Source organism: Leptidea sinapis, chromosome 21 (assembly GCF_905404315.1).
Source record: "Leptidea sinapis chromosome 21, ilLepSina1.1, whole genome shotgun sequence".
Lineage (NCBI taxonomy): Eukaryota > Metazoa > Arthropoda > Insecta > Lepidoptera > Pieridae > Leptidea > Leptidea sinapis.
The window spans coordinates 8,152,031-8,175,663 of NC_066285.1; the positions used below are offsets into that span (position 1 = coordinate 8,152,031).

The 23,633-nt window shown below is 34.7% G+C and overlaps 1 protein-coding gene across 4 annotated transcripts; it reads right to left on the bottom strand.

Annotated features, from left to right (window-relative positions):
* Positions 1-90: 90 nt before the first annotated feature.
* Positions 91-21,954, bottom strand: LOC126970447 (uncharacterized). Of its 4 annotated transcripts, XM_050816340.1 has the most exons (7): positions 21,836-21,954; positions 15,246-15,358; positions 6,812-6,938; positions 5,088-5,231; positions 1,199-2,698; positions 931-1,122; positions 91-280 (listed from the first exon to the last, which is right to left on the bottom strand). In XM_050816340.1, the coding sequence occupies exons 2-7, from the start codon at positions 15,321-15,323 to the stop codon at positions 138-140; spliced, it is 2,184 nt and encodes a 727-aa protein (XP_050672297.1). In that variant the 5' UTR covers positions 15,324-15,358; positions 21,836-21,954; the 3' UTR covers positions 91-137. The 4 variants fall into 4 exon arrangements, with proteins under 4 accessions (XP_050672297.1, XP_050672298.1, XP_050672299.1 ...); XM_050816341.1 differs by lacking the exons at positions 15,246-15,358; positions 21,836-21,954 and having other exon boundaries at positions 6,791-6,938; XM_050816342.1 differs by lacking the exons at positions 5,088-5,231; positions 6,812-6,938; positions 15,246-15,358; positions 21,836-21,954 and adding an exon at positions 3,007-4,996.
* Positions 21,955-23,633: the final 1,679 nt, after the last annotated feature.

Here is a 23,633-nt window from a genome sequence, read left to right on the forward strand (position 1 = left end):
TATACGGGGTTATGACCAAACCAATATATGAACGAATGAAATTTTAAAATAAAAGATAACGCCTGATAGAAAAAGTGAAGTAAAATCAAGTAAAGTAATAAAAATATTTATTAAATTAAGTAGATGTATTTAATAATTTACGAATCGTTTTCATTTTCCTGTAACTTCTGCCGTCTCATTGTAAAATACTTTTCTAGACCCCAAGAGATCGCGGTCAGCCATGTAAATATATTCAAAGTGTGCAAAATAACGGCAGTTGATACACTGTCCTTTATTAGTCCTAGAAGAAAAAAATATAATTAATATTAGGTATATATAGTGGTCTGAAAGAAGATGTTATGACAGGGCTGAGAAAGGAATACTGAAATGGTTTGGACACGTGGAGCGAATGAGTGAAGAAATGTGAATGACTTATCAATTATTATATATTTGTTGGCTAGTGTGTGTGGGCAAGTCGGTCGCGAGAGACCTCGTAGAACATTCGTCGACCAAATTGAAGACGTATTGAGAAAAGGAAAGGTCCGAAGCACCCGCAACAGACGAGGATGTATGAAAAGAGTAATGAATGTAGAGGAAGCAAGTGAGGTTTGTAAGGATAGAAGCAAGTGGCAGTCTATTGTCTCTTCCTACCCCGACGGAAACAAGGCGTGAGTATAAAATGTATATATGTATATTTATAACAGATAACAGACAACTGTTTTATACATGAAATATAATGTTTATTCAGACGAATTACTTAATAATAGTTTAAAATATAACGCACCAGAACGCAAAAAACATGCCCCAGCCATCTTACCCGCAACTGGTATTGTAGGAAAATTTGCTATTTAGTTTCTTCACTGGTAGGAGTAATAATTACATCTTGGGTAATCAAGATTCATAAATAAAATATTCTAGCTCGTGTTATAGTTAGTAAATGGAATAACTTACCAACTATGGGCCCAAGAATGAGATAGGCGATTCCAGCTGTAACCAGCAGTAAACCAGAGGCACCAGGTAGTTTGTGAAGTGGTACGTGCGAGGGAATGACAAGTGCCATGAATACCGTTCGCAGGCCTTTACCGAAACCAATCATTACTGCCACGAGCAGAACGACCTTGTAGTCTTGGCAAAATGATAAAACTATAAAAAAAAATTGGAGCATTAAGTATTTGCACAATTGTTTGAAATTTGAAAAATGTAGTGTAAATTAATTTACCAACTCTCCCCATGGCCATAGTCATAACTCCAAATAGAAAAAACGAACTGTTATCCCATCCAATTTTGCCAGCAACAAATGGAATACAAAATCTAACACAGATATCCACACCAGCTAATAACGACATAAAAAATGCAATCTGCGTCTTACTTAGACCATAGTCACCCAAAATAAAAGGAGTGAGTATAGAAAAATTTAGTTCATTAAAGTTGGCTAGTGTTATTCCTAACATCAAATTTACAAATGTAAAATCTTGTAATAGATCTAGATCGAAGAAAATTGTAACTTTTTGACAGAACGTTAATTTTTCTTCTTGTTCATCAGTGCGTTTGTCCATTTCATCGAAGACATTATCATCCATTGGGCTGTTAATTAAGAGTTTAATTTTTTCTTCGTCATTATCATCCTCTCTGTCTTTCAGGTACTGTTCTAGTTTTAAAGAAGCCTGCTTTAAAACTTCACTTTCATAGTTGAAGTTGTTTGACTTACGTCGACTTTTTGTTTTCGCAGATTGAGTACTGTGGTTATCTTTCAAATACTTTTTCTCGTCATAATCATCCATATTTTTATATGATATATTACTGTGGTTGTCTTTATTATATTTCTCACTATACTGTCCATCCATTTTGAAAGACTTCATACTTTTTGTCCCAGCTAAATGTTTCTCTACGCGATCAGCTATATATTTTGCTTTTTCAGGATCAATTTTTTCAACTGCAGCTTTTTCATCTGCTTTCAAATCCTGTGGTGCTTTGAGCGTGGGGCAATCTTCAATTTCTGATTCTGGAATTTGAGTTTCTAGATTAATTGAGGTTTTACGCTTTGGTTTTGCGGATGGTTTTGTTTCACGTTCTTGATTCAAACCACCTAAATTTGCATATGAATTCGTCTTTGATTCATTTAAATAAAATGTGGATGATTTTCTCGATCTATTTTCTGCTAGATTTGACATAGAGGGTTTTTTAGAAGTCATTCGAGATGTTCTCGTAGATGTGTCTTTTGATGAAACTCTGCTCCTTGACTGACTGTAATAACCATCATTTGCCCGAATCATCATTGGAATTCCAGGGTCAGTAATTTCGTAGCCTGGATTTATAGGATCATCTTCATTATATAGATATTGGCTAGAAAATACACTCTTAAGTTTAGATACTTGGCTAAAATAACCACTTTCATCATTTTTCTTTTCATTAACCTCTTTTTGATTGGGTTTGTTTGAAATAATATTTTCTATATCTTGGGAACCAGGACTTTTTGAATGCCATTCTACAGGTTGCAATATTAAAGCACATGCAATAGCGTGTAAAGAAAACCCAGCCAGAATTAATGTTGTTCCTGTTTCACCAAAAGCAGCAAAAAGTGCTGTTATTATTTGAGGCCATAGCATTGGGCCGAGGCCTGTTGTTGTCCACGATAAACTGGTAGCTAACCTTCTCCTGTTCTTCCAGTAAGTGTTAAGAGCCAAAGCGTTCGCTGAACTGCTAATGCCATATCCAGCACCTGAAGTAAAGAAAAAACCCTAGTTAAAATTCCTTGCAGAAAAGATACAATGTACATTTCTACAAAATTGTACTTGTGTAGTTTCAGATTTTAGATATTATTTAAATTAAATGCTGATCTATGAGTTGTTTGAGTGAAACAAAGGGAAGCTTGGGAAGGAAGAATTAATGTTTATGATATAAGATCAATTCAACATTTAATCCGTTAATCTGACTACAACATGTAGCACTAAACAAATCTTATAACTACATTTACAATATCATGATTAAATAAAATTAAAACTATAATTACTGGGAAGTACCAAGTACCAAGAATACTTGTTGCATTTCCAGCTGATCCGTTGACCGAAATAGCTGCCAGCGCTTGGGTTGCCAGTACCTTATTGAGGCACGAAGATAGTGCTTTGTACATTCTCCACACCATTGGGCCCCACGGGCCAAGTGTCTCGAAACCAAATGGCACAAAGATGTAAGACTCACTGAGACCGACGTATTTGCGACGTTTTCTGTCTTCGGCAGTGAAAGCAGCAGCCCTAGCACCAACTGACGTAACTTGGAAATGAGAAGTAGCCAGAGTGTCGACGCAAGTCGCGTCCCACACCAGCCTTCCTTCCCTTCCACCCAAGCCACCAGGCTCAATCCACGAGGAATACTACTTATATACCTATTCATGTGTTGTGAATGCCACATTTGGAGTCAGTGTTCATTTTGATTGCGTAAATGACAGACCAATGTCCATATGATGTCATTTTAAGAAATAGATTTTGAGCCCATTTTCTTGGATTGCGTTGGTAGCAATATTTGAATAATTTAATCGTTTTATGTGTATGTCGGTTTGTTCCTATAATGTAGTGGTTTTCTCTGATCCAGGTTATTATGTAAGGTGTTATTTTATTTTTTGTAAATTTAATTAATTTTAGCAGGTTAATTAAACTATTAATTGTGCCAAGTACTTTTACTTTTATTTGTAAAATTATAATGTACCTATAGCTAAGTTTCTAACGATTGTGAACTATTTTTTCTTTTATTAATTTAACTCTGTTGGTGCAGACTTAATTTAGCAATTGTACAAACCTCGGTGGTTTTTATTGCTTTGAAACCGCAATGTATTTTTTTTTTATTAATAAATATATAAAAAAAATACCAACCAAAGTGAGTTTAAGTTAGAGCTAATATCAAGCGTAATGGATCTTCTCCTTTCTCCCTTGCACGCTTTGTTTGACGCTAGTATGTTGTAAATCTAAAGTCGTCACCTATGGGCTATGTTGTTAATTAAGGAGTTTGAACCGAAATATCTAACATATAAAATTCTCGTGTCGTGGTGTTTGTAGTTAAACTCCTCCGAAACGGCTGGACCGATTTTTGTAAATCTTAGCGTGCATATCGCCTAGGGTGGAGAATCGGACAACATCTATTTTTCATCCCCCTAAATGACACCCTAAAAGGGTGGTCCACCCCAAAATTTATTTTTTATTTTTTGGACAAATTTTTTTGTTTTTATATTTTTACTAGCTGACCCAGCAAACGTTGTATTGCCGATATTAAAATCGCGATACAAAAGTAACTGTTGATCGTAGATGGGTGAAAATTTGAAGTTGTATGTATTTTTAATGCAGACTCATAATGAAACAAATTTAAAAAAAAAAATGTCAAATCTAATATATAAAATTCTCGTGTCGCGGTGTTTGTAGTTAAACCCCTCCGAAACGGCTGGGCCGATTTTCGTAAATCTTAGCGTGTATATCGCCTAGGGTGGAGAATCAGACAAATTCTATTTTTCATCCCCCTAAATGTTAAGGGTGGTCCACCCCAAAATTTATTTTTTATTTTAAGAGACAAATTTTTTTGTTTTTATATTTTTATAATACAACATAAAAACGTACATACAAACCTAAATTTTCACTCCTCTACGATCAACACCTATTTTTGTATCGTGATTTTTATAATATTCTATTCCATTCACACATTCGCAATAGGGCTGCAAGATGGCAGTCGAATATAATAATTGTTGTAGTATATATTTGGTAGGTCTGAGAATCAGTTGCATCCCAAAAAAATTTTTTATTACATTATATGGCAATACAACGTTAACAACGTTAGCTAGTCTTTATATATAAAAATTTCACATTGTTTGTCTGTGCTGAACTCCTAAACTGTGTGCAGTTTGATTTAACTAAAGAGGTTGCGTTTCGATCCATTCGACCGTAAATATTTTTTCATTAAAATTTTATTTCTATATCAATAATTCTATGATATAATTTTTGACGCACAGTTTAACCTCTATGTTGTTTTAGTTCGGTTTATGGCCCTTAGAACGATGTAATAGGGCTCACTATACGAGCAAGTGTTGCGCTGTAAAAGATTTTAATATTATACTTAAAATTCCTTACCATATAATATTGAAAAAGACACCAGATACGTTGTAAAGTTATATGAGAAGGTTGTTAATAGTAGAGATATAAATACAACAATGGCCCCAGTTAATGACACTTGCCGATACGAAAATATCCTGAACATAGGTCCATTTGCTAGTCCTGTAAAAACAAAAGTAATTAAGAAATGGTCAGATAAGAGTTACCGGAAGCTGCTCCTAAAATTTTGGTGTCTTGTTTTATAAGTTGTTTATAATTTTCATTAAGTAAAATATTTTTTCTGTTGTGTAATGCAAGAACATATTGGCATTAAATATAAGTAAATGATTGAAGAATTATTTAACGAACTGATTAAAATGTTATATTCCACAATTCTTGTATTATTATCAAGTAAACAGTGACGCTTTATCAAAGATAATCGTATGTGTCAATAATTATGATGCACTATAAATGATAAGGTATAGAAAATGCATATTGTGTTGTTAATATAGACTTTTTATAGGTGTTATAACGAATATAATAATTAATTGAGGTCACAAATAACGTGGATGTTTCATCATCAAAGTTGGCCACTTTATTGCGAATCAAAAGTGAACATAAAAAAAGACCTAGGGGAGAGAGTCATGCAGGTTTTGCAACCCAGTTGAGTAAAAATAATACAAAAGAAATCCCGCTGAGTTTTTTCCACACGTTCTTTCCGAAATTGAGGTATTTTTCCAGATGGGTGGTCGATTAAAATGAAATAAAGAATGAAAAAAAGTCTGAATGTGATGTGCATTTCAGTGCTAGTGGAAAACAATTTTAGGATTTTTTATGATAAATAATATATATGTAAATACATATGTATATGAATATATATGTAATTTTTTTTATCGAATAAATGTTAATTGTAGGTAATTTGTATCGAAAAAACACTTACTGATACTTTATTGATGAATGAAAAAAAAAATAACTAAGGATATGTGGACATACTTAAAAAATTAAGTCCTTTTACGAATTGTTATGAAATGGAGATGCTGTTTAAGTTATTTAGGACAGTAAAATTTGGTTTTTCTAGTACTTAATAACCTCCTCTTATCATATTACTTAGGTCCACTCCTTACGGGACACCTGTGTATAGTAAGACATATCGTAGTTGCGTCACAGAGCTATATATACTAACACTACAATCTGTGGTCATTGATAATACGCCTTGCTACAATATAATATAGTTCTATCTTAGATTAAAGAATGATCTCCGCTGCGCTCCAACTAGATACCGCAGACGTAGTCGCAAAGTGCGGCAACTAATACTACGCCCAAGGCGTACTCGAGTCAGTCTCGAAAAATATGTGACGTTGACGTGCCACGTGTTCTGTGAAACTTTGCTAGTATCTAATTGAAACTAAAATGCCGGGTTGCGTTGCGATGCGTTGAAATAAGAAAGAAACTGGGATCACATATCTTCAGTAAGAATTTTGTATATTAATAATTTCAATGTAAAATAACACGAAGCGTCTGTTACAAAATTTTAAGGATACCTTTGAATGACAAGATGCCACGCACACAAGCATCTAATAGTTGCCGTAATAAAAAAGCTTTTGTTCATAGGTATTGCGGTATCTAGTTGGAGTGCTGTGGAGACCAATCCTTGATCTAAGAGTTCTATTTATTATAGCGACGTCTATGACTTATAAACTAGTCGATTATCACAAATTGATGCCGTTATACATAAAAGTTACCATCAGAAGTGCGTCACGCACCGACGCAACATGTAAGAGCAGAGTTCATGTTGATTATGGTCGTGGTTTCTGAGCTGCTGATGCCAAGACTCGAGAACCTCTCCCGAAATAGCAGTCCAAATTGCTGCAACATGGGCAACGCTGACAACTGAAAATAGATATTAATATTAATCTTGACAGTTAAATAATCAAAAGGCGAGGTATTCCCAACTCTAGGCAAAAAGCGCTCGAGTGTATATCTATAGCATTAGATAGGTACGCATAGACGCGGGCATGGCTGAGACACAAAGCGAGCGATGTGGGTCAACAACCCCACCCCGGAAGTTCCGCGTTATTTTTTATGCACCTTACTATAATTACATATAAAAAGTATAGTTCATTCAATTAGAAAATGTTTATTATTATCAAGTTTAGGACTCAAGTATGTGTAGGACGCATGGAAAAGACAATTTCAATAATATTATTTTCTACTAGAAAAATATTTTGTTATTACGTTCGTCATTATAAGCTGTTTTGAATACGTACTATAAGAATTAGTAATAAATAAATAAAATTATTTTCTTTATTTGATTTGAATTTGTTTTATCCATCTCTCTTTTCTTTCGAGTTCGGGAACTAAACATTAGCAGAAACATCAAAACAACGAAAGAGAAACTTAAAGAGATGTCTCTTTCTGTTTCTCTTTCGTGCATAACAAATTTAACTTAAGGCTGGGGACCGAGCCAACGGCCTTGAGGAATCGAGCGGAGCTAGGTTTCCTTACCCGCACAAGATCGCCAAAGTTTTAATTCAGAATTAGAAGCATTTTTTATTTATTACCAATATAGTACAATTTTCTTTGTAAAAATAACAAAACTATGTCATGTTAAATAGTATTGGTAGATAGAAAATAATTTTTCATACAATTTTCATCTAGATTGAATGATTAACATGGCTCCAACTGTAAGAATTACTTTGGAGATTTTTTTTGCAATGTCTAGTAAAGATGGAAATGTAGAGAAATAATGAATTTTCTAAAAAATAAAAGCTTTATACAAAACGTTAAGAAATGGTATCAAATATACGCTATTTTGGCGATTTCTCGGGATAGCTGAACCGCATACATAGCTGAGCTGCTTGGATTTATCGGGAATCCAGTACTTTGCGAATAGCTTAATCGCTTGGCGTACCAGAGACGTAGCTTGTTATGTGTCTTTTTTAACGTGTATTGTCTTTCCGAAGAGCTGTTTGACCTGAGCCTACCGTCGAATTCCATTATCATATCATTACTTCACTTTTTTTCACATATAAGCCAAGCTGTGGAATAAGATCCTTGCGCGGTGCGTCCAGGTTGATACGACATGAGAAATTTAACTGAAAGACTCACTAGGTTGTCTTTATTTATGGATAACTTCTATGGAAGTGTTCTAGGGTTGCCAATCGTACTCTAAAATAGAAAACTTTTATAATTAGGTGTACTTTATAATTTATAGCATTATTAGGCTTAAAGGCTTTGAATTTACTAAACTAAATGTACTGGTAATGATTTAAGCGCTGTAAATGTAGCCCATGTCCAAATAAGCCATAAGCTTCGACCGTTTCAGGACGCACCTACAACGAATAAAAAACACCTATGACTGTAATAAAAGTGAAACGCGATAGAGCACGGCAGTACTTCAAGCCGGCCCACATACTAGCGCTCTACAAAGCGCAGGTCCGGCCACACATGGAGTATTGCTGTCATCTCTGGTCTGGCGCACCCCAGTATCAGCTCGATACATTTGACCGCGTGCAACGCAGAGCAGCTCGAATTGTCGGGGACCCAGTGTTCTGTGAACGGCTGGATCACTTGGCGTTGCGTAGAGACGTCGCTTCATTGTGTGTCTTCTACCGCATTTATCACGGGGAGTGTTCCGAAGAGCTGTTTAATCTGATTCCTGCCGTCGAGTTCCACCTTCGCACGACTCGCCACAAGTTAAGATATCATCCCCACCATCTGGATGTGTGGCGGTCCTTCACTGTGCGGTTTTTGAAGGAGCTTTCTTCCACGTACTACAAAGCTGTGGAATGAGCTTCCTTGTGCGGTGTTTTCGGGACGATACGACATGGGTAAATTCAAAAAAAGCGCGTACACCTTCCTTAAAGGCCGGCAACGTTCCTGTGATTCCTCTGGTGTTGCAAGAGATTGTGGGCGGCGGTAATCACTTAACAACAGGTGACCCGTACGCTCGTTTGTCCTCCTATTCCGTAAAAAAAAACGCGTGCCGTGATGTGCGATTGACAACCGTGAACCGTGCTACCTATAGGTTCCCAAGTGCCAACTGGTATGTTTTCATACCTAAAGCGCATAGTGACATACAGTTGCTTGTGATCAGTTTGAACTATTTTAATATTGTGATAACTATCCACCAACGATAAACTTCAAAGATAATTAATAATATTAAGTATTTACTTACCTATCTACGTACTGGACTATTAACCTACTTAGGTGTAGGTGCAATCACGTGTAGGTATGTAGTTAAACTTTAATTAGATTATATTTGTGTACTTTTAATTTAGTTGAGTGCTATATTGGTGATTATTATTTAGGTATAGTGTTATTGAGTCAATTCCTATAAATGTTTTATTGTCAGATATTATTAAAAGTAATCATTATAAAAATATTATATAATTAAACGATTTTAGCGTGGGATGCGTTGTGGAGTCTTCTATGCAGGCGTTTTTTTTTATATTTTTTTAGTCTTATATAAACGATGATTATTTCGTAGCAACGAATAATCGACTTTTTGGTGTGCACATGACGTATTAGCACATCTTTGATAAGTGTGTAAAGTTTCAAATTATACAGACCCAAATATAAATGTTACTGCTATAGATAATCATAATATAAAGCTCATAAATATTGTTCACCAGAATATACAAGGTATCTCAAGTAAGGAATTAGAAATTGAACTGTTTTTGAGCTGCTGTAATATAGATATATTATGTATTACAGAACATTGGCGTAAGAGTCATCAGCTCCAGTTTAGTTTTAGAGAACATAAAGTAGTCAGTTCGTTTTGTAGAAGTAGGGCAATACATGGAGGTTCCCTAATTATTATTAATAATAGATTAAAATGTAAAAATAGAAGAGATATTGTTAATCTCTCTATAGAACAACTAATTGAGATAGCTTGTATAGAACTAGAGCAATTTATTATTGTAAGTGTATACCGCCCCCCCACTGTATCATATGAACAATTCCAACATAGAATGGAGGAGGTACTATCAAAATTTAGCAAAACTTGCAAGTCAATTATAGTGTGTGGAGATTTTAATATAAACTTGCTTGAACCTTCGGCCAATTGTACTAGCCTTAAAAATTTATTTCAAAGTTTTAATTTGTTCAATGTATTTTGGGAACCTAGAATCACTTCTACAACAGCAACCTGTTTAGATAATATTTTTACAGATGTTACTATTACTAGTAAACTCATAATTTATAATCTTCAGTCCGACCATAGTGGGCAACTTATAAAAGTAAATACAAGATTGGACATTGTCAGACCAAAAAAGGTGACGATTATACCAGTTACGGGTAGCCGTCTTGAGAGGTTTAGAAATAATTTGGTAAATACAATACCATTTTTACACTGTGGCGAAACTGCTAATTTTCACTACAACTTAGTCTTCAATTCCCTCTGTGAGGAATTTGACAGGATTTTTACTCCAGTAACGGTGACAGTAAACAACAAACATAGTTTTAATGATTGGGTAACAATGGGTATCCACAAAAGTCGTAAACGCTTATATGACCTTTATTATGAGAAACATTACAATAATAGTGAAGAATTTAAAATATATGTAAAAAAATACTCCAAGCTCTTTAAAATAGTTTGTCATGAAGCGAAAACACGTTTCATTGCAGATAAAATTAAAAACAGTAATAATAAAGTAAAAGCGACTTGGAGTGTAATTAACAATGAAACTGGTAGATCGAATTGCCGAAACACCTCTATCTGTTTAAATATTAATAATCGCGTTATAAATTCGGAAATAGAAATTGCAAATGAATTTGATAAATACTTCTCCGAAATCCCGATTGTCACGACCAAAGACCTTAACTCTTCGCCAAAAGCAGCATATGATATGCTTAAATTACACGTACCAGTATCTTCTACTGACTTGAAATTTAAGTATGTTACAGGTAGCGATATAATAAAAATCTTCAAATTAATTAACCTAAAAAATACAAAAGAACTATGGGGCCATTCGACTAATATTGTTAAATACATACTTGACATTATAGCACTTGAATTAGCAATAATATTTAATGAATGCATAGATGAGGGTGTGTTTCCTTGACCTCATGAAATACAGCAAAGTTATACCTTTGTTTAAATCGGGCAGTTCTTTTGAACCTGCTAATTTCAGACCTATTTCAGTGCTGCCTGTTTTTAGTAAAATTTTTGAAAAACTTTTGCTTCAACAGCTACAAATGCATTTTTGTAAATTAATGAACAAAAATCAGTTTGGTTTCACTAGGGGCTTATCAACAATTAATGCGGGTACTAGACTCATTGAGCACATCTTTGACGCCTGGGAAGAGTCACAGGATGCATTGGGCATTTTTTGTGATTTGTCAAAAGCATTTGACTGCGTCCACCATGAAACTTTACTCCTAAAACTAAAGCATTATGGAGTGAAAAATAGAGCCCTAAATCTGTTAAAATCATATTTAAGCGAAAGAGTTCAGATAGTCGATGTAAATGGCAAACGGTCTTCGGGTAAACCTGTGGGAATAGGTGTTCCACAGGGTTCTATTCTCGGTCCTTTCTTGTTTCTTATATATATTAACGATCTACCGTTTGTGGTAGATGATAGCCATGAGATTGTATTGTTTGCTGATGATACTTCACTTATTTTTAAAGTGAAGCGACGTGCGGATATTGATGACGAGGTAAGCAATGCACTCTCAAAGATAGTGCGTTGGTTTGAGACGAATAATCTGCACTTAAACAGTAAAAAAACAAAGTGTTTACGGTTTATTACACCAAACACAGCGGAGGTACAAACCAACGTACTTATAAATGACCAGAGATTGGAACTTGTGGACACTACGGTCTTCTTGGGTATCACGTTAGATAAAAAGCTTCAGTGGGGTCCACATATTACCCATCTAGCAGATAGACTCAGCTCTGCGGCATATGCAGTTAGAAAGATTAGAGAGTACACGAATGTTGCGACCGCTAGATTAGTGTACTTTAGTTATTTTCACAGCATCATGTCGTACGGTATATTACTATGGGGTCATGCTGCTGACATTGATATAGTGTTTGCACTGCAAAAGAGAGCTGTTCGTGCTATATATCAGCTTGGTTATAGACAGTCTCTCAAAGAAAAATTTAAAGAAATAAATATTATGACTGTTTATTGTCAGTACATTTATGAAAATTTAATATATGTTCACAAAAATCGTCACCTTTTTGCTCTTAATAGTGATTTTCATTATTATAACACTAGAAATAAGGGATTGCTTGTAACTAATTCTAGTAGGCTTCATAAGATACATAATAGCTTTAAGGGTAAATGTATACACTTCTACAATAAAGTCCCAGCCACTGTTCAGGCATTATCTATAAATAAATTTAAATGTTTTATAAAAAAATGGCTCTGTTGTAAATCCTATTACTCCACTGCTGAATATCTAAATGATCGGACAGCCTGGGACTAGATTGTGATTATTTTATAGCGATAGAAATGACTGTACAATATTGTATATTTTTATTGAAAAGAGCGAAAAAAAAAGAATGCTGGGAGAGTTTCTTGCGCCGCTTCTTCTCTCTCAGAGCGCCATTTGTTTCCGAAGCGGTAGTAGTATAAGAAATGACATCAAAAAGAATTCTAAAGGAATCAATTTTGAGAAAATAAATGCCTTTTATGCCTTTTAAAGGGGTCGGAAATCACGTTTAATACAAACAGAATATTTATCCAATTTACTAAAACTGAGACAGACTACTTTTATTATTGTATTTTCAACGGTGTTTAATAGAATGTAACAGACTGATAAAATGAGTACCATACTTTTAAATAGAAGAAAAAAAAATTTTCTCAACAATACTTATCTCAATATACTCTTGTAGGTACTTCTCTAAATACTCTGGATACAAAAAAGTACCTGAGAAAGGCTTGTACGTGTGTGTGTTAATGCGGATATCATGTAACAATTTTTTGCATTTGACAAAAAGATAATATTATGTAAAAAGCTAAGATAATTTATACGTCTACATCATAGTTTCTCAACCTTATTTTGTTCACCACCCACTTTGAGAATATGTTTTTTTCTAGAGTATTTTCGTGTATTTTTTTGCCTTTTTAGACTATATTTTTTAATCTACCCACGCCTCATCTGCGCCATCTCAATGCCCCCTAATTTTCTCTGGGTCTTCTACTGCCCCCCCGAAGTCTCAAACGCCCACAAGGGGGCGATATCGCCCACGTTGAGAACCTATGGTCTACATAAAGTCTGTTGCTGTTAGATAACCGATAAAAATAGGCCAGTAATATTATTTTAGTGTGCGTGACAAGCTAAGTCCTACACTCGCGATTTGTATGACACTTTGTATTAGTATGCGGGAATTGCTTTCATTTACGTAATAGTTATTTATGCAACTGTTGTGTAATAAGGGGTATTAAAACACGAATGTGGATTTATCTCACGAGGCAAAGCCGAGGGTGATAATAGTATCACATGAGTGTTTTAATACCTAATTATCAACAGTTGCATACAAGACTTTATCTACACCCAAAATATGAATACTCTAAAAGATTCTGAAACAGTTAGTCCAACTTACTGCTAACATTAAAACAGCCAGTCCTAGTAGTAACCTAATATCATCCATTACTGATTCTATACAAATAAACTAAGTATTAATGAAAGTATTATTTATTTTAGTAGTAATTTACATTTTGTATAGTGCAATAATTAAAATTCACTTGAATATTATGTTCTTTTGGAAGTAAATCGCTCATTTTTTGTAAACAAATTAATAAAAATATCGAAGAAAAATGGCGGGGATTCGAATAACCTACTTTTTTTTACGGCGCGCGACGTTCTGGTGGTGTGGAACGCGCGTAAACCAAAATGTTCTTTTTTTGATATTCATACAGATGCCACGCATCGAGCAATAAGAATGTGTCTGTCTGTTAAAACTCTTTGAGCATGAAGGGAATAAAAAAAAATTGGAGTGTTGTTATGAAATTCAGTACAACATTACAACACTCTTTTAGAACATTGGGTGTTTTAATGTAATAATAAGCTAACTGTTTCAGAATCTTTAATAGAGGATTTAAAGCATGGGTGTAAATAAACTTACAAAAAGCATCTGTAAATAGTCATAAAATGTTAAGAAGTATGAAAAAGTGTCAACAAGTAAATTACGTAAGTATATAAAAATACGTCAGTGGATGGTACGGGGTCGCAGAGACTCGCGATATGCATGGTACCGTACTCCAAACTTATTTATTCTCAATATATTCCTTAATATTATAGTAACATTTACCCATTAAAACAGTTTTTATATATGTCTTGAATGTTTTGTCGGGCAATTTTGTTATGATCGTGAGGAGCTTATTATAGAATCTAACAGGATTCCCCAAAAGTTAGGTTAGTTCTAAAGTCTATTTCTTTCAACGTTTTCACAGATGTCATAGTCTATCTAGACTTATAGATGATCTGAGGTAAAAAGAGTTAACTAAGCGAACTCTTCGCTTGTTAAAGCTTATAAAGTACACCAAAATGAAATAGATACAACACTAATTTAAAGAGCGGTTAACAACCCGAGATGATTCCTACGTCTAGGTAGACGTAGACATTACAACATGAATATTCATTTATTTTCCATTAACTGCCCACCAACCTAGAGCCATAACATTATATTATATATAAAAATGGTAATAAATCTAAATATGTAGTAATGTAGGTATCTATAATAACTAATAAACTTAGCAATCTGTTATTTTTTAAAGTGCCTCACTTCTGGGATATCTATCCCATCTATCTAGATGAAACGACAACCTGAGTGTTGAACAAGACATACAAAATTTATCAACGATACGTCACTCGAAGGATTGGCTCAGTTGGAAGAGCGCTCGCGATCCGTTCGACTCCCGCATCGTTCATAAATTTTGTTTTCAAATTTTATTTGTGTACTTATTTTTAGTACTTAAGTTTCTAGTTCTCCTTAACCATTGTCCATTCTGTGTAATAAGCTCAGGTTGGAATGTTTCTTGTATGGGTTTACGCAGAGTCGCTTAGAAATTGTAACTGCATACCTTTTCTTGAGGAAAGATGGGAATTTTGCAATACCCTTAAGTACATTTAATCCATAAATATAAAGTATGAATCAATCACAGGCTGCTGTTTTCCCGAACCGATACGACTTAGGGACCATCAAGAAAAGAGCATAAACTATGCGTAGACAAATTATGAACTTACATTTGAAAATCCAGCTGCGAATATTATCATCCAACCCCAACCACCGTCCGGAGGTATGAAGTCACCATCTCTTTTCATTTTAGCCGATATTCGTTTTAATTAACCGCCAGATTCTGAAATGATTTATAATATCACTCATCAGCTTCAACTTCAACTATTCATAATGGTCCGCTAGCTTTAAGCAGCCGATGAGGAGTGCTTTTTCTCATTCTGACTTAGGTCAATAGAAGAAGACAGAGTGAGAAATAGCAATGCTGAGAGTTAGCAGACTATTATGAATAAGGGGGTTAATATTATGTCAACTGATCGACACGTCTAGTTACGATTATTTTTTGTTTTGGAGTTGGTGTCAGCCAAGGTGGGTTTGTAACTACATGCATAGTTATAGGTGAGATGTGCTTGAGTTGCACGCGCGATGTGAGAGACGAGAGTGGGGCCGCGGCGGGAGGACACCGATTCCATAAATAACAATAATCGTAACTAGAATTAGATTAATTAATTAGTTTGTATAAAACTCGCAATTATTTTTGACCTTTTTAGTGATATATAATTATATCTTTTGTTTTGGAATAGTGTATTTGAAGTCGGTTGTTTTTTTTGTTATTTTTTTTTAATATACTCACTTTGCAAATAATTCACAAGAAACTGCTGTGCTTAATACATTTTTATAAGCTACCAACTATAGAACTTTCATCTCCCTTTTAACCCCACACAGGTCTAAATTTTAAATTCGATAGAATAAATATTTAAAAGTTTCACCCACTATTTCAACTCGGACAAGCCTTTTATTTGTCTATCTCTGTAATAATAAATTTTATCAAAATCGGTTCAGTGGTTTAGGCATGAAAGCATAACAAACAAACCTATATTCACATTTATAATATTAGTAGGGATTAATACGAGAAAAAAGAAAACTTTTTAACTCTTTTAAGAAAAATGCACGAACGGACGAACGTAAAATTTAACACAGTTAGAAAAGAAGTGCATAAAACTATTAATCTCATATAAAATGCCTTATAAATACAATAAATTCATCAAAACCAATAATACACACACAGTCTGCTTGAGTGACACACAACATACACACACATAGATGATGGAGATATTTGTCAAATCAACCCAATTTCAAATGAATTGTAGTCGAATTTCGATCTCTGGGCGACCACTACTTGTTTATAAATACGTACATGTTTTAGGTAAATTATTACTGATAGCTCACTTGTTCTATGGCTCATTAAATTAAACTTATATAATAATTTGATAAACTGTAACCGTACGACATAAAGATGTCGATTACGGTCATAAAATGAGAACGCAACGCTTTCAAAATGGACAAATCGTAAAATATATTATATACCTATTGACGTCGCGTTATCTGAGCACGCGACTATACATAAACTGGCTTATCGTCCACTCATGTCATTAGTTCCATGCATTTCAATTTATGGAAACATATCGGGTTAAACTGAAATATGTAATAACAAAAAATCTTCTATTCGTAAGCTAACGCTGCTGTGGCGGTGTTGTGAGACAGGTAGCTAGCTCTTTTTTTTTAAAGGAGGACAAACAAGCGTACGGGTCACCTGATGTTAAGTGATCACCCACACCCAGATTTTTTGCAATACCAGGGGAATCACTGGAGCGTTGCCGGCCTTTAAGGAAGGTGTACGCGCTTTTATTGAAGGTACCCAGGGTGTCTGGGTCAATACACAACTGGGAAGAAAGTTCCTTGAAAACCACATTGTGGAGGAACGCCACACATCCAGATGGTGTGGATGATATCCTCATCTGTGGCATAGTTCGAGCTGATACTGAGGTGCGCCTGAGCAGAGACAACAATACGCTTTATGTGCCTTGACCTGCGCTTTGTAGAGGACCTCTAAAAATAATATGGTCGGGGCAAGGCAGTCCTGTCATCGAGAACTTTTATCTCCTGTGCTTTGTAGTTTTTTTTTTAGATTTACCTACATTTTTCTCATTTCACTTACTTGCTTTTAACGTACAAACGTTGAAACGTATGATTATTTAAAATAATTTGTAAAATTTAAACTAAATTCATTCCAACTCAGTTGGGTTTCGGCTGCAAAAGTGGTTGCGAAGCTGCAGTCCACGCTGCGCGAACTTTTTTGGAGAGGAACTCTGGTGATGTCTTTTTAAAATTAGATGTGAAAAATGCTTTTAACTCTGTTGATAGGGGAGCTCTGCTGAGAGATGTTAAAAATTCAATTCCTTCAATTTATTATTATATTTGGCAATGTTATAGTAAACCATCCAAATAATTATTCAAAAATCATAATATTTGGTCTTCTGTTGGCTGTCAGCAAGGCGACCCTCTTGGTCCTGCAATATTTGGCCTTGCCATTCATTCCGCCATAACAAAACTAAAATCAAAATTTAATGTTTGGTACTTGGATGATGGTACTTTGGGTGGTGAAGTGGACTCTGTTTTAGATGATTTGAAAGTTGTAATAGAAAGTTTTAGCTCTATCGGCCTTGAGTTAAATTTTTCGAAATGCGAGCTTTTTATCGGCGAAAATTTCCAAATTTCAGACCGGGTTGATATTACCAATAAATTTAATGTTCTGGCCCCCAATATTAAAGTTTTGGATAAGAATTCACTTAACCTTCTTGGAGCTTCATTATTTCCTGTTTCAATTCCAACGATCTTAAACGATCACATTAAAAAATTTAATAACGTTTCGGACAGATTATTGAAAATTAATTCTCATATGGCCTTAACTATTATTCGGTCTTGTTTATTTGTTCCAAAATTTACGTACCTCTTAAGGTCTAGCCCGTTATGGAAATTTCCAAATTTGCTTGATGTGATTGATATTTCACTTAAAAATATTTTAGAAACCGTTTTGAATTGCGCGTTTACAGATCGTGCATGGTCTCAAGCCTCTTTACCGATACGGTTTGGTGGTTTGGGTACTCGCAAAGTTTCGGGCGTTGCCTTACGAGCATTTCTATCTTCAGTTCATAGTGCGCAGCCTTTGGTTACTAGAATTGTAAATCATGTACCAGGTAACTCAGAGATTGTGTATTTGAACGAAGCTAACAATGCTTGGCTAAATATTGCAAACATTCAAAATTTTCCAGACGATTTAAAGTGTCAAAAAGCATGGGACGCACTTCTTTGTAAGTCAGCCTTTGATGATCTTTTGATCTCATCTACTGACATAACAGAGCGTGCTCGTCTTTTGGCCGTGACACAAAATGAGTCGGGCTTTTGGTTACAAGCCTTGCCTTCTGCGCCGATTGGAACGCTACTTGACAATATGACATTGTCAATATGCGTATCACTCCGGCTAGGTATAAAACTGAATGAACCACATCAATGTAGATGTGGCGTTCAGGTAAATGCTCTTGGACGCCACGGGTTATCCTGCCTAAAATCGGCAGGCCGTATCAGTCGTCACGCCAGCATTAATGAAGTCATCCGCAGGGCATTTGCCGCTCTTAATATACCAGCTGTTTTAGAGCCAAATGGTATTACCCGCCGCGATGGCAAGCGTCCTGATGGAATGACATTGGTGACTTGGGCACGGGGAAGGGGGCTGGTGTGGGACGCTACTTGCGTCGACACTCTGGCTCCTTCTCATGTCCAAGTTACGTCAGTTGGTGCTGGGGCTGATGCTTCAACTGCCGAAGACAGCAAGCGTCGCAAATATGTTGGTCTCAGTGAGTCATACATCTTTGTGCCGTTTGGTGTCGAGACACTTGGCCCGTGGGGCCCAGAGGCGCGGAGAATGTTCAAAATACTATCTTCGCGCCTCAATAAGGCTACTGGAAATCCAAGCGCTGGCAGCTATTTCGGTCAACGGATCAGCCTTGCTATCCAACGCGGTAATGCTCCCAGTATTCTTGGTACGCTTCCACGTAATGATAGTTTTAATTTTATGTAGTCGTAGTATTGTAAATATAGTTATAAGATTTGTTTTGATCAATATTATTATATTAATATATGATAACGGTCATAGTATTGTAAATATATATAGTATTTGTAAAATGAAACTGAAATATTTTCTTGCCACTTTTTGTTATTGGACATGGTATATTGTACATCTTTGACATTCAAATTCATTGCATTCATGTGACATTTTTTTGGCATATATGAATATTTATTCATTCAAACATTTGAGTTTCAGTTTGAGATTATTTGTTGATGAAATATTTCTTTGGGCATGCGACTAGATGCTTCTATGCTTGCTTCTAATGTAACACCTTTTGCGAATGCATTTCATCACTTTCATTGCGGTAAATATTTTATATTTAAAATGTGGTAAATAAGATGTAATCGTCATAAAGAGTACCTACCTACTTTGGTATTAATACTTACCTATTGTTTTATTATAAATTAACAATTGGTATCATTTTATATTGCATCCTGTTATCCTTCACATCGTTATCTGTGATTACATGAAATAGGTACTACTTTCAATGAAAAATGATGAAATGTCATAACGTTTATTTCGATAAGCGGAAAATTTTTAGTTTCCCAAATACCAGAGATTGTTGTTTAATTATTATATATGAAAACAAAATGTTATGAACGATGCGAGACTCGACCCTACGACCTCTATCGTTACGTGCGAGCGCTCTTCCAACTGTATCAACCGTTCGAGTGACGTATCGTTTATAAAATCTTGTTCAACTCTCAGGTTGTGGCTTCATCTACAGGATCTACTTTACAGTTGATAACCTTCATAAAATTTTGTTTTCAAGTTTTATTTGTGTAATTAATACCAGAAGTGAGGGTTATCACTTCAGAACGTATCAAATTGTTTATTAAATAAGTTAAGTTTTATCTTCGCTTCGTAATAATAATAAAAAGTGATGTTTTCAAAATTGTCAATCTACCAAATATAATAACTACTCGGTCATACGTACAGACATAAGATGTTAAGTCTCATTTGCCCATTAATTTCACTAGCTACGGCGCCCTTCCGACCGAAACACAGTAATGTTTACACATTACTAATTCACGGCACAAATAGGCGCTGGTATGGTACGCATAATCTAGTCGGCTTCCTGTGCAAAGGAGCCTCCCACTGGTAAACATAAACTTGTTATGCCTTCTACCACTTATATATATTATACTCAGTTAAGTCGAGTTAGTAAGCATTTGCTGAGCGATGTATATCATTTTACAACATGATCCCAGAAAATCTACAAAACAAATGTCTTACGAAATTCAAACAAATTTAAAAAAAAATGTTTGTATGGTAAATGTTAGTTAATTATTATAATAATTAATATCACAGATTGGGGATAGAGCGCCCACCCTCAGGCTATTAAAGAATATATTTTACTAGCTGCCCCGGCAGACGTTGTTCTGTAGATAAAAAATACTGTTTTATAGGAATTTGCCAATAATATTTAAAACATCAAGAATTATTTCGTAAAAAATGCTCCATGTTAAAAACTATCCTATCTGTATAGTTGGACCAAACTGCACTCGATGAAGTAATCCCCATTGAAATCCGTTCATTAGTTTAGGAGTCCATCGCGGACAAACAACGTGTCACGTAATTTATAATATCGGGACGACCGAGCCTTGCTCGGATTTTTAAGAATGTACAAAACTTGAACAAAAAAAAAAACTAATAGGACATCTGGATTCGAACCGGGATCTCCTGTTTTCCGGATCATCCAATGTCCCATCTGACCTACTTCTTATATATACTGCCAATTTATCTTTTTATTCTAATGTTATTGTAGCTGTTTCTCATTAAAACACGGATAAAACTACATTTTTAATCGAAACCTAGCTAGATCGATTTATCACCCCCGAAATCCCCTGCATACTTAATTTTATGAAAATCGTTGGAGCCGTTTCCGAGATTCAGATTATATATATATATATATACAAGAATTGCTCGTTTAAAGATATAAGATATATAAAGATTATACGATATTATTAATACAATTGTGGTAGTTTTTGACGTATTATAAGTTAAAGTCAAATAGACTTTATTCAATTAGTCTAACGCTAACGCTACAAATATTTCTTTTAAATTACTGAATTTACCATATTATGTTCGTAAAAAGTAGAGCTCGTGAGAAGAACATAATATAAGAAACTCAACGGCCACTCTTTTCAATCAAATAGAGTATTTTAGAATGACTGTAATATACATAACAAATTAGTTTGTAAGGTGCTGCATCCAATATATGAGTCGTGTTTAAATAATATAAATGATTTAATTAAAAAAAAAAAAAATGTATAAATATAAGTTATCGTATATTGGATGCATCAACCTTCATAGCTTGAATTCATTGTTTGCATTATCTTAATTTAGATGGGCTTCTATTTGTACGAAAAAACTAACCACGATAGTAGTATTTTATCGAATAAAATATTCAAATGATTTGAGTTTTCTTTATAGTCTCGTGCCAGATTTTGGCGAGTCAACACGTCCTGAGGATGCCTCGTGTGGAGGCGAAACACGTGTCGAATTTTTTAAAGACAAATATTGGCGGAATTAACACTAAAGAAAACTCAAATCATTTGAATAATTATGGACTTCCGCAAAGTAACGCCTGCTTCAATAAATTTTCGATTAAAATAATACATGCATACATACCTTTCTTTAATTCTTTCGCCTGGTTTTATTATTTTAACAAAACTAAGTAAACTATTACTGATAATTATTAGTGTCTAAGCACTTGTAGCTAAGAGCAGGGCATGCTGTAAGTGCGTGCTATTGATATCTTGGAAATAAACAAACTACATCGCTTACATATCTACATTATTATAAGACTTCGTTCACGGTGCTCAATTACTAACGACTGCGACTTGCGATCGCAATATAGATATGTTGCTTAGATCATTAATTATATGTCTAGATAGACTATGAGTTTAGAACTAACCTCTATTTTGAGCAATTAACGCACACTAAAACAAAGTGTCATACAAATCGCGAGTGTGAGACGTACTTTGGCACGCACACTAAACTAATATTCCTGGTCTGTTTTTATCGGTTGTCTAACAGCAAGAGACTCTATCTAGACGTATTAAATATCGAAGATCTTTTGGTAATTTATTGCACCTAGCATACCACGTAGATTATACACGATTATAACCGCCACGCCTCAATTTCGCAAAATAAAGGAGTACTTACACTGCAAAAAGTGGAATCCATTTATAGAGGCATTTTTCCACCGGTACATATATATTGAACTAGCTGATGCGCGCGAATCAATCCGCGTAGATAAAGCGTTTTTCAAAGTAATAAGCAAGTTCAGAATTATAGATTATTTCATGTCCTTTTCTACTTCCGGTTCCCGTTTTCGCTCTCGTTCCCAACATATTATATGAAACACATTTCGAGGAAGATTGCTATGGAAAACTAAACCTGCTACTTGAATATTTAGCTCATCGACGCGAATTACAGTTTTTCACAAATCCCGCGGGAACCATGGATTTTACCGGGATAAATTGTAGCCTATATCCTTTCCCAAGCTCTAGTCTAATCTAATTTCATCAAAATCGTTTCAGTAGCTCCGGCGTGAAAGTATAACAAAGAAACTTACATTCACATTTATAATATATTTTATTCATTTACATTTTGTGCTTTTAAAAAAAACAATTTAAAAATTTGAAAGCAATTTAAAACATTACTACCGCCGTCAGTTGATCTCTACTTGGGTGAGGACCCACGATTTAGAAAAGTAGGTATGATATACAAAATGAATTAAGAATAACTATTATCCTATTTAACTTTAGCATTTATTTATTCATTTAGTTGATAAGGGAAGACCAACAGCGTACAATAATCTATATATATACAAATGAATTGCCGTTCGTTAGTATCGCTAAAACTCGGGAACGGCTGGACTGATTTGGCTAATTTTAGTCTTGAATTATTTGTCGAAGTCCAGAGAAGGTTTAAAAGGTGTAATAAACATGAAAAGATAAACAAAACAAGCCGATAAACGTGTAAAAACATAGCCCCACGCACACACTTACACAAGCCGATCGGTTGCCATTATGAGATTTGCCATCGTCTGTAACAGATCAGATTGCATCGCAATAAAATATTTTAAAAATGCCGTCGTGCGTTGTGAAAAAGTGTAAAGACGATAGTATAAAAGTATTTGTGGCCATATATGATTATTAAAGGGAGAAAAAATTGTGTAAATGGTATTCCCCGTAACCGCACACACACTAGCATAAAGCTGCTTCACTTGCTAATATCACGGCGCGGAGTCCATCTTTTTTTACTCGTCCGTGTTATTTGTGTGTCTAGTCTACCTAGGTTAAAGTTTTATATTATTGAAGTAACATTCAGTACCTAATTGTGTTTTTAGGTAAGGAACAATTTATTACTAACAATTATAACAATAAAAATTCATCTCTATAAAAATGTTTTTATTTTCCAT